Source organism: Xyrauchen texanus, chromosome 25, assembly GCF_025860055.1.
Source record: "Xyrauchen texanus isolate HMW12.3.18 chromosome 25, RBS_HiC_50CHRs, whole genome shotgun sequence".
Taxonomy (NCBI): domain Eukaryota; kingdom Metazoa; phylum Chordata; class Actinopteri; order Cypriniformes; family Catostomidae; genus Xyrauchen; species Xyrauchen texanus.
The window spans coordinates 1559159-1571875 of NC_068300.1; the positions used below are offsets into that span (position 1 = coordinate 1559159).

At 40.9% G+C, this 12717-nt stretch overlaps 1 protein-coding gene across 1 annotated transcript in view; it reads left to right on the forward strand.

Annotated features, from left to right (window-relative positions):
* The first annotated feature begins 38 nt into the window (after positions 1–38).
* Positions 39–12717, forward strand: part of LOC127618563 (zinc finger protein 883-like) — a 12767-nt gene continuing 88 nt past the window's right edge. The window contains exons 1-3 of the mRNA XM_052091088.1: positions 39–231; positions 4261–4582; positions 7082–12717. The exon at positions 7082–12717 is cut by the window's right edge and continues 88 nt beyond it. Coding sequence (XP_051947048.1) covers positions 202–231; positions 4261–4582; positions 7082–8754 — 2025 coding nt within the window. The 5' untranslated portion in view covers positions 39–201 and the 3' untranslated portion in view covers positions 8755–12717. The remainder of the gene's footprint in view (positions 232–4260; positions 4583–7081) is intronic.

Below are 12717 nucleotides of genomic sequence, written 5' to 3' on the forward strand. Positions count from 1 at the left end.
GTTGGACTTTACATTTACATAGCCAGGTATAATGATACTAGTTTAATATACAAACACTTAAGAAACAGTTGTCTATTTACACTTTCGTCTGTCTGTGGTTAAGCTCAAATACTTCTAGTTTATTCTTGTGTTTGTTTTTTTATTCCATTCGTCGTAACGTTGTGACCACGTGTTAACTGACTAAACGTCGGTGTACTGCGCATGCGCCTGACTTGGATCTCTAAAGATAAGGTAAACACGATCTACTTTTATTCGACGTTTTACACAGTTGTTTGCCCATTTAAATCTACATTTCACAATGGGGTAGTAATGTTTTATGTTTTAAAAATGTTACCTGTTATAATTTTGCCATGAAATACCCTGTTTGCAAGGGCTTGGATTCCAGGGGGGGTAGGTAACCCACTAATAATGAAAACAAGCAAGTATAAAATGGGGTTTGGTGGTGGCTGACTTACACAGTCATCCACATGCTCAAAGTTGGCTAATTACATAACAGGCCTGGCTCCAAAAGGGGGGCTGGGCTTCCCTGGCACCCCCTTGGCTCACCTTGACCCCCACACCCACCCTTCCAACGGGAGAGTCCAATGGCACACCTTACATCTTACAGCTGGAGTCAGGCCTGTGAGATAAATATATTGCATAATTACTTAAATGCATTACATGTTCAAATTGGATACAAGTTATGTTTCACCATGCAAGTGTATGGAACCAGATTTTTATTTAAAGCGGTTAGTTCATCCAAAAATGTTAAGTCTAATAAATGATACCATGAGACTCATGATTGTTCTGAAAACATACAATAAGATATGATGAAAAACAAACTGAAATCAAATGTATTATTTCGTTTAAATGTTCACTGACCGCGGATCTCCAATAGTCACACAGAATGCGGCAGATGGCCCGCTCAAGTAAAAACTTGTTTTGTTTCGTTTCAACGAACCACCGGTGAATTTAATGCCAGAAAACACAACACGGCTGCACACAAACCAGAGAACAGAACTAACAAACATGTCTGCATAGTTTGAAGAATAGATACATTTTAATGTCCATTTTCAAAGTTTCAGAGTCCTCCATCAAAAAGTGTGATGGAGGCTGAAGGTCGCTACCAGTACCGCCGCTTCCAATACCAAGTCCCTAGGAGGGCACCAGAAACTCCACCAGCTGCCCTTACTCGCACGTTAAAGACTCAAAAGCAGTCGCGTAACAGACGATCGCCTCGCACCACACATTGTATTTTGGATCGGTGCCAGTTCAAAAAGTGTGATAGCGGACGGGGTTACTGGGCGTGACGCCAAATATAGGAACCAAGTGATCGACAGAATATCCTGTTGCTCATTGCAGCTGCTTAGGACAAAAAAAACGGATTAACACATAAAATATATTTTTTATTGCATGTCGTTCGACGTCTGAGTAGGACACGTTGTGACTGTAGCTACCTTCAGCCCCATCTCTCTGTTTGATGGAGGACTCCATTGAAATACATCTATTCTTTCACTACAAACTCTTCAGACATGTTTGTTAGTTCTGTTTTCTGGTTTGTGTGCAGCTGTGTTGTGTTTCCTGTTGTTAAAATCACTTGTGAGGGGGCCTGGGTAGCTCAGCGAGTATTGATGCTGACTATCACACCTGGAGTCGTGAGTTTGAATCAGGGCGTTCTGAGTGACTCCAGCCAGGTCTCCTTAGCAACCATATTGGCCCGGTTGCTAGGGAGGGTAGAGTCACATGGGGTAACCTCCTCTGGTGGTGATTAGTGGTTCTCTCAATGGGGCGTGTGGTGAGTTGTGTGTGGATCGTGGAGAGTAGAATGAGCCTCCACATGCTGTGAGTCTCCGCGGTGTCATGCACAATGAGTCACGTGATCAGATGCGCGGATTGACGGTCTCAGAAGCGGAGGCAACTGACACTTGTCCACCACCACCCGGATTGATGTGAGTAACCGCACCATCACGAGGACCTACTAAGTAGTGGGAATTGGGCGTTCCAAATTGGGAGAAAAGGGGATATATATATGTAAAAAAAAAACTGGTGGTCCTGATGAAGTTAAATAAAAAATGTTTTCGTTTGAACGGCCCATCTGGCGTGTGCTGTGTAACTATGGTTGCTCATGAACACACACATGAGATCAATGGTCAGTGAACATTTACACTAAATAATACATTCGATTTCAGTTTGTATATTTTCATATCAATCATGAGTCTCATGAATAATTAATTAGACTTCTGAATTATAATTTTGTGTTTTTTTGAAGCTTGAAGAGGTGGTCACCATAAACTGCCATTGTATGACATCACTGAGCACAACATTTGGTGTTAAGAAAAAGAAAGTCAGTCATATAGGGTTATAACAACACAGGGGTGAGTAAACAATGACTGAATTTACATTTCTAGGTGAACTGTCCCTGTAAGGTGCTATGTGAAATCAAACTGGCTTTTTAAGTTCTTTAGCAATGGTAATTAGAGTGCAATCATCTAAATAAAACGCTCTTAAACAGACATCTCGGAGATGTACGTGTGCTGTCTGGGAACATGCTGATGATGTTGCTGTTCTACCATTTGTAAAGCCTGTTATACTAACACACATATATACAGATGAAACTCGAAAAATTAGAATATCATGCAAAAGTTCATTAATTTCAGTAATTCAACTTAAAAGGTGAAACTAATATATTATATAGACTCATTACAAGCAAAGTAAGATATTTCAAGCCTTTATTTGATATAATTTTGATGATTATGACTTACAGCTTATGAAAACCCCAAATTCAGAATCTCAGAAAATTAGAATATTACATGAAATCAATAAAAAAAAAGGATTTTAAATACAGAAATGTCGGCCCTCTGAAAAGTATAATCATGCATATGTACTCAGTACTTGGTTTGGGCCCCTTTTGCATTAATTACTGCCTCAATGCTGCGTGGCATGGATGCTATCAGCCTGTGGCACTGCTGAGGTGTTATGGAAGACCAAGATGCTTCAATAGCGCCTTCAGCTCTTCTGCATTGTTTGGTCTCATGTGTCTCATCTTTCTCTTAGTAATGCCCCATAGATTCTCTATGGGGTTCAGGTCAGGCGAGTTTGCTGGCCAATCAAGCACAGTAATACCATGGTCATTGAACCAGGTTTTGGTACTTTTGGCAGTGTGGGCAGGTGCCAAGTCCTGCTGGAAAATGAAGTCAGCATCTCCATAAAGCTTGTCTGCTGAAGGAAGCATGAAGTGCTCTAAAATGTCCCGGTAGACGGCTGCGTTGACTCTGGACTTAATAAAGCACAGTGGACCAACACCAGCCGATGACATGGCTCCCCAAACCAACACAGACTGTGGAAACTTCACACTGGACTTCAAGCATCTTGGATTGTGTGCCTCTCCATTCTTCCTCCAGACTCTGGGACCTTGGTTTCCAAATGAGATGCAAAATTTGCTCTCATCAGAAAAGAGGACTTTGGACCACTGAGCAACAGACCAGTTCTTATTTTCTTTAGCCCAGGTAAGACGTTTGACATTTGAAGCCCATGTCCAGGACCCGCCTGTGTGTGGTGGCTCTTGATGCAGTAACTCCAGCCTCAGTCCACTCCTTGTGAAGCTCCCCACACATTTGAATGGCCTTTTCCTGACAATCCTCTCCAGGCTACGGTCATCCCTGCTGCTTGTGCACCTTTTTCTTCCACACTTTTCCCTTCCACTTAACTTTCTATTAATGTGCTTTGATACAGCACTTTGAGAACATCCAACTTCTTTTGCAATTACCTTTTGAGGCTTTCCCTCCTTGTGGAGGGTGTCAATGATGGTTTTCTGCACAACTGTCAGGTCAGCAGTCTTCCCCATGATTGTGAATTCAACTGAACCAGACTGAGAGACCATTTAAAGGCTCAGGAACCCTTTGCAGGTGTTTAGCTGATTAGAGTGTGACACTTTGAGCCTACAATACTGAACCTTTTCACAATATTCTAATTTTCTGAGATTCTGAATTTGGGGTTTTCATAAGCTGTAAGCCATAATCATCAAAATTATATCAAATAAAGGCTTGAAATATCTTACTTTGCTTGTAATGAGTCTATATAATATATTAGTTTCACCTTTTAAGTTGAATTACTGAAATTAATGAACTTTTGCATGATATTCTAATTTTTCGAGTTTCACCTGTATATACACACATTTATACCATCTCAGAATGGAACTGAGCTGCTCTTGTGTACAATCATATAATAATCTCGAGTTTGATGAATGTCAGTCCATTATAATGATGATGTTTTTGTGTTCAGATGTTCATCATGAGAGAACAGATGGATGTGATCCATGCTGGAGAACAACAGATGATGCAGATACCAGTGAAGATGTGTTCAGTGAAGCTGATGAAGATGAGAGAAGAAATCAAAGTAGAGGACCAACAGAGTGATGAAGATGATGATGATGAATTCAAAGAGGAACAACAGAGTGATGATGATGAAATCGAAGAGAAGCAAGAGAATGATGATGATTATGATCCCACAGTAGAGGAACAACCGAGTGATGAAGATGATGATGAAACCACAACAGAGGAAGAACAGAGTGATGATGATGATGATGATGATGATCTTCCTTCAGGTATGTTTCTTTCTGCTGTTTTACGTGTTTTTATCCAGCTGGAACAAACATGACGATGGAATTCGTCCACATGCATCAGTCAGTCTGAAATATACTTTTAGTTATTAATGCTAAGAATGCGTTTGATGTGAATGCGTAACTGTGAGCTACGTGAGCAGGGTTGGGACTCGAGAATTGACGCAATCTGATGCTCTACTGATCACGCCATTTCTCAGTTAACAATATAGTGATGAGTCACTGAGACGCCCCCACTGGAGAAAACGCCCGCCTCACTCCCACTCTCCAATTGCCGCGAGAACAACCAATGTTTAATTTCAGTTATTATAGCTCACTGCCTTTAGACATTTTGCTTCCACGATTAAAACTGATTGTGAACGTTTATTAAACTAACGTACGAGTCTTCGATGACATGAAATGGGGTTGATTTGAATCAGAAAAAAACCACTGGAACACTGATCTGTCCTGACGTCCTCTACAGATACAGTAACAATAGTATCATCATGGTATTTTTTACGAAAATAATTGTAACCTGTATAGTGAACCTTAACTGTTAACATTTACATTTATGCATTTGGCATAAATGTTGACACTTTTATCCAAAGCGACTTACAGAGCACTTATTACAGGGACAATCCCCCCGGAGCAACCTGGAGTTAAGTGTCTTACTCAAGGACACAATGGTGGTGGCTGTGGGGATCAAACCAGCAACCTCCTGATTACCAGTTATGTGCTTTAGCCCACTACGCAACCACCACCACTACTGTTAAGAGCTGCTAATGACTCGTTCAGGTGGCGATTGCAAGGCATGTTTATGTATATACCTACTGTATCTGCTTTGTAGATATCTGAAATTACCTCATCTTTTGGCAATATACTGCTAAGAGAATACAATAAAGTACATATATATGCGAAAGTATTGGCAGTGACATAAATTTTGTGTTTTGCAAAGTTTGCTGCTTCAGATTATTTTTTCACATGTTTCTATGGTATACTGGAAAACAATGATAAGCATTGCATAAGTTTTATTGGCAAAAAATATTCAATTTATGCAAAAAGTTGATATTTACAGTGTTGACCCTTGTTCTTCATAACCTCTGCAATTCACTCTGGCATGCTGGATATCAGCTTCTGGCCCAAATCCTGAATGATGGCTTTTGCTTGTCCGCTTGCCTTTTGAGGATTGATAACAGGTACTCTATGGGATTAAGATCCGGAGAGTTGACTGGCCACAGATCCAAAATTTCAATGTGATGATCTCCGAGCCACTTCATTATCACTCTTGCCTTGTGCTCCATCATGCTGGAAAATGCACGGATCATCACCAAATTGCTCCTGGATCATTGGGAGAAGTCGCTCTTGCAGGACGTTTTGATACCATTCTGTATTCATGGCAGTGTTTTTGGGCAGGATTGTGAGCGAGCCCACTCCCTGTGATGAAAAGCAACCCCACACATGGATGATCTCCGGATGCTTCACTTTTGGCATGGCACAGGACTCATGGTAGTGTTCACTTTTTCTTCTCCGGACTATCGATTTTCCAGATGTCCCAAACAGTCGGAAGGGGAAATAACTTTGCACCAGTCTTCTGCTGTCCAATCCTTGTACTTCCTGCAGAATTTCAGTCTGTAGAGAAGTGGCTTCTTGACACCAGGCCATTGTCCAAAAGTCTTTGCCTCACTGTGGGTGCAGATTCCCTCATACCAACCTGCGGCCAATATTGAGCACTGCACTGGTGGTGACACACTTCCATAGCTGACTCCTCAGGAGGAGATGGTCCTGGTGCTTGCTGGACACTCTGGGACGTCCTGAAGCCGCCTTCACTGCAGTTGAACCTCTCCCCTTGAAGTTCTTGATGATCCGGTAAATGGTTCTTTCAGGTGCAATATTCCTTGCAGCAATTTCCTTGCATGTGAGGCCATTTTGATGCAAAGCGATGATGGCTGCATGTCTTTCTTTAGAGGTAACCATATCAAACAAGAACACAATGATTGGAAGCACTTCATCCCTCATTTTATAGCAGTCAGTCTGCTCTTCTAATCCAATCCAATCAGGATGATAGAGTGATGTCATCTGACTAGTGCTCGTTCACACTTTTCCCAGGTGCTGCTGATATGATGAGTGAAATGATGTTAGCTGGTAATTTTGTGTCAGGGCCAAAAAACTGTGAAATTTGTGTTTTTGTGATAAAGTTGGCCAATGAAGCTTTTTGCAATTATTTAAAATGCATCTGATCACTCTGCACAATAATCTAGAAACAATGCAAATCAACACCACAACAACTGAAGCAGAAACATTTGTCACTGCCAATACTTTTGGCCACGGCTGTATATATTGTATATTGGCTAGTGAATTTATTCAACTCATCAAAAGGCCAACGAGACTGGGGTCAACCCCCTCCAATGGTATAAATATTAGATCTTATATTTTATTAGTGATTAATTAATTTTTACATTTGTCCCTCTATAATTGATTTATGTCAATTTATTGTTTTCCTTGTAGAGCTGATGGAAGTGAAAGAGGAAAGTCAAGAACTGAATGAATTGGAGGAGATACATCATGATTTCACAACTGGGGAAAATAGTTTTTCACAAAAAATGCCTCAAATGAGAACAGCCGAAAATTCTTACATCTGCTCTCAGTGTGGAAAAGTTTTAAAAGATAAAAGGAACCTTAATAAGCACATGAGGATTCATAGTGGAGAGAAGCCTCACATGTGCCATCTGTGTGAAAAGAGCTTCACGCGTAAAGAACATCTTACTTTGCACACAAGAGTTCACACTGGCGAGAAGCCTCATACGTGCCAACAGTGCGGAAAAGGTTTCAGACGTAAAGATCACCTTAATATGCACTCAAGAGTTCACACAATAAAGAAGCCTTACAGGTGCCATCAGTGTGGAGAAATTTTCAAACGTAAAGAACACTTTATTCTGCACACAAGAATTCACATAAAGAAGTCTTACACGTGCCAACTGTGTGGAGAACATTTTGCATGTAAAGAAAGTCTTAATGTGCACTCAAAAACTCACTCTGGAGAGAGGCCTTTCAAGTGCCAGCAGTGTGGAAAAGGTTTCACAGAAAAAAGATACCTTAATAAACACATAAGGAGGCATAGTGGAGAGAAGCCTCACACGTGCCATCTGTGTGAAAAGAGCTTCACACGTAAAGAACATCTTACTGTGCACACAAGACTTCACACTGGAGAGAAGCCTTATTCATGCCAACAGTGTGGGAAAGGATTCATAAGTAAAGACCACCTTAATATGCACTCAAGACTTCACACTGGAAAGAGGCCTTACGCATGCCATCAGTGTGGAAAAGGATTCATAGATAAAGGAAGCCTTAATAGGCACACAAGGATTCATACCGGAGAGAAGCCTCACACGTGCCAACTGTGTGGAAAGAGTTTTGCACGTAAAGAACGTCTTACTGTGCACATAAGAGTTCACACTGGAGAGAAGCCTTATACGTGCCAACAGTGTGGAAAACGTTTCAAACGTAGAGAACACTTTAATCTGCACACAAGGTTTCACACAAAGCCAAGCACGTGCCAACTGTGTGGAAAAGGCTTCGTATGTGCAGCTAGTCTCGCGTATCACCTCCGGTGCCACTCTGGAGAAAGACCATTTAAATGCGATAAATGTGATAAAACATTTGTCGTGGAATCAGTCCTAAAACAACATATGAAAACTCACACAGATGAGAAGCCTTACAAGTGTTCTTTTTGTGGAAAGAGTTTTGTACACCTGTCCTATTTTAAACAGCACCAGAAAATACACAGTGGTTCTGGGGCTCATATGTGCTCTGAATGTGGGAGGACCTGCACTACAGCCGCTCACTTGAAAGAGCACCAAAGGATCCATACTGGAGAGAAACCTTTTATGTGCTCGTACTGTGGAAAGACTTTCACTCGGCCAGAGCACCTGAAAAAACATGAGAGAATCCACACTGGAGAGAAACCTTACAAGTGCTCACACTGTGGAAAGAGTTTCACTCTGTCACAAAACATGAAAGCACATGAGAGAATTCATACTGGAGAGAAACCATACCACTGCTCTTCATGTGGAAAAGGTTTCAATCGATCAGGTCATCTACAGCAACATGTTAAAAGCAATTGCCCAAGTAGTCACAGTGAGCAAGAATCATCTTCAGGTCCAACGAGGTCAAAGAAATAGTTTGATATTCAGATAAACCCAAAGGGAATTTCTCCCAAAAGGGCAGCATCATATAAAGACTCTGGTATACATTGTTTTACTGTGTTCCGGATCACCTTGCACACGGTCGAGCCTTTCAAAGTATACTCTTTTTTTTTTTTGTAGTGGTCGACCGATATATCACAGAAGCTGATAAAACGGCCTTTTTTAATTATCGGCATTTGGCTGATTTATCTTTTTCTTGAGGGCGCTGAAAATCGCATGCTTGCATGTGAAGCGACTGAGACATGTAAGCGACAAGTCACGTTTCGTTTTGTTGTTACGTACAATAATGGACCGGTGAGCAACACAACAGAGCCGTGGCAGATGTATTTATGCTCTCAAATCAACTCACTCTCCTCAACAGTTCCCTGTAACATTTAACTGTCTTGTCTAAAGATAAAAAGGCAAATAACAATAAAACTTATATCATGTACCGTCTGCAAATTCACGCATATCTCGTTGATACAGGGAGTGGGCTCGCTCACAATCCTGCACAGTAAACTAACCTCACAAAACTTCAGCAGGTTCAGCATCCTGTGAAGCTCTCATTTATTAAAGGGGTCATCGTATTTCGTTTTACATTTTCAACTTCTTTTAGTGTGTAATGTTGCTGTTTGAGCATAAAAAAGGTTATAAAGTTACAAAGCACAACGTCGACTCCAAAGTGAGTTATTGTCTATACTAGTTTAGCACTGTTTCTGAACTCCCTAAAAGGACTACATTGTATTATTCCAGTATACTCTACGTCACGGGATCAATCTACGTCACTAGCCTACCTGGATCTGGAGATAGGGGGCCGGGAAGAACTACGACTTTCGCCGGCCCTATCTCCTGAACCGGACCGACCACAGACCTTTCTAATGACACCATCCATGGCTCTCTAGCCCACCCAGATAGGGGCAGAGGAAGAACAATGACTAATCTGCAGGGACATGGGGCAAGTTGTTACACCCAGGAACAACAGCCGTATCTCGGCCTAAGGCAGTCTCATTCGAAAGGTCCGCCCGAGACCTTTCCATAGACCTTTCCGGTTTCGCCTCTTTAACCCACCCTGACATGGAGACACGACCTCGGGAATACCTGCGATCTCCACCAGCCCTCTCTCCCGAAGCAGACTGAACACAGAAACGGGACCCATCTCGTTCGAAAGGTCTGCGTGAGACCTTTCCAACGAGACCGGGCACGGCACTCTAGCTCACCGGGAGGCGGCACAGTACGAAGCTGAATCTCATGGTTATGATAAGAAGCGTGACATATCGGAGTGGTCGACCAATCACAACACACTGGTCCACGTGACCGATCAGAGCACATTGCTCTTTTTGAAAGGAGGGTCTTAATAGAAACCAGAACTAAACGGAAGTGTTTCAGACAGACTGGGAAGAGAGGTAATGCAGAAATCTATATGTGAAAAATAATATGTTTTTGGGAAAATACGATGGCATACGATGACCCCTTTAACCTCTAAAGCACGTATTCTAACAGTCTCTCCTTAACAGTTCCCTGTAACTTTTCTAAAGCTAAAAGGCAAATATAAATAAAAATTGTATTATATACCGGTCGCATCTCATTTAAAAAGATGTCATTCAGGAACCTCACAAAAATACAGCGCTTCCCATCAAACGCTCATCTAATATCTTCACCTTAAGCACGCTTTCTGTCATCCAGAATCAAAAACTTCAGAATCAGGATTAAAAGTTCCTCTCATTCACAAATCATGATGGTCATTCCATAACAATCCAAGCAGGTGCTCGAGGCCGGTTAAACTGTCAGAAGATTGAGGCTCGCACTGGACCCGCACTAGCGCGTGTGTGCATTCTTCAAGGCTGCGTCCAAAACCAGGAAAATGCTGCCTCAAGATGCTGTATACGGAGGTACAATGAAAATAAGGTGCTTTTCAAACTGGAGACAACTGTCATTTAAGCCATTGATAAGGCATCACATGTTCAGATGCAGCCCAAGGTAAAAGCGCTTCACGTGTGCTACGAGTAAATGTCTTATTCAGTATGCACTGTATGTACAATTGGTTTGATTTGGTATTTTTTTTGAGAAAATGCGATTGCTAACGTGGACATGCCATCCATGTTTGCTGGACTACTGTGTGTACTGTTATTTCCTTCTTTCTTTCTTATATATTAACAATTTCTTCAAGTGCAAATAAATGACTAACATTTCATGACTAAACCGAAATCTGAAGAAACTGCAAACTACCATTTAAAATACAATATTTTTTTGTTTTGTGTGAAATTTAGTAAATATAGTGCTAAATTATGTTTGTTATTTACTATACTAAATTGTGTGATGTATCGGCCTATCGGCCAATCTACTCTCTGGCATCGGATATTAAAATCTCCATATCGGTCGACCACTACTCTTTTGACCTCAAGCAAAGGTCTTGAGTAGTAAAATACAATGAGCAAATTTGGTTCATTCAGAGATAATATGACACTCAACGTAATGCGTCGTGTAGATTTTTAGATACTCCTCAAAGATTGTCATGGCAAGATATAGTGGCTAATCACTAATGGCATCTCTGGGATCGATTCACTTAAACTAGATCCATCGCGCCATGTGTTAAATTGTCTTCATTGGATATCTAGAGTGTCCAGAATCCATATTTGGATTAAAGCATATTCCCACGTGCGGTGATCAGAGTCAGTGCCCACATACATGCACACAAAGTCTCTCAATGCATATTTTTGTTATCGTTTTTCAATTATTTGATATAATTCTTTAAGTATTTTTTATATTTTTGTTTAGATGTTTGCATTCAATGTTCAATAAAACGCCCGATTACTTGCTTGTAGAGGTTTTTGGGTTTCATGAATAAAAGGCCACCATGGTTACTAAAACTTGATGGCTTTGTACTGTCAACAATTTATTTTCCTAGTACAGTTGGAAAACAACACCAAAGTTAATTTGATGAACATCCATTCTTACTGTCTAAAAGGTATAAGATCAAACATGAAAATATATTTTGTCAACAGTATTGTTGAATGAGTCTCTGAGCGTGATCCAAATACATTTTCTTAAAATTTTGAAAGGTTTTCTATAAATTGATACCATGGAATTGACACTCTTTGCTATTTTAGAGTTATAAGCAGGGACAGATTATGACATTCAAAGGCCCCAGGGCCAATCATCTCCAAGGGCCCCCCTCCAAAAGTTGTTGAGGGTGGGGTTAAGGTTAGGGTGGTGGGTTTCAGAGGGTTGCCCAAATGTTGTTGAGCCGGGGGGTCGTTTTCATTGTTGATGTTTTAGAGCGGGGGGAATCACCAAATTTGATTGTGCAACCTTAAAGCACAAGGCCCCCTCGGACAGTCAAGGGCACCTGGTCGTCAAGAGCCACTGGCCATTGGCCTGGTCGGTAATCCATCCCTGGTTATAAGCGCTTACTTTGGGGTATATATAATTTAAAACATTACATCCTTAAAAATGCCTTCAGCTAGTGTTGTACTAGTACTTCGGTACCAAGTCGATACTATAATAAAAAATATGCAGTGTTTCTGCAATACTGGTAGTACCGAATCTATCCGGTACCAGCGCACAGTATGACCGACACGACAGCTTTAAAATGCTCACAAACTTTGAACACGTGCTCTGAAATAGAAAATGTATCAGATTAAAATTGTGACATGTGCTAGTGTGATTTATTAAACTGCTAACGGTTGCAATCTTATAATTTGAATGTATAAATCTGACTGCTCAAACACTGGAAACGCAACAGACATTGAGAATCATTCGCGTTGTATGAGATGACAGAGCAGAGCTCTAATTTACTGTGAACCACACAGGTGGTTAAAAAGTGAGTTAAAAAAAGATTGACCAAAGTTCTTCACAGGAGGGGTGGGCGATATGAACAAAATACTCTAACTATATCGTGTTATCGTGACAAAATTACTCAGTTTTTTTTTTAACAATCAATAAAATTGTATTATATATTAA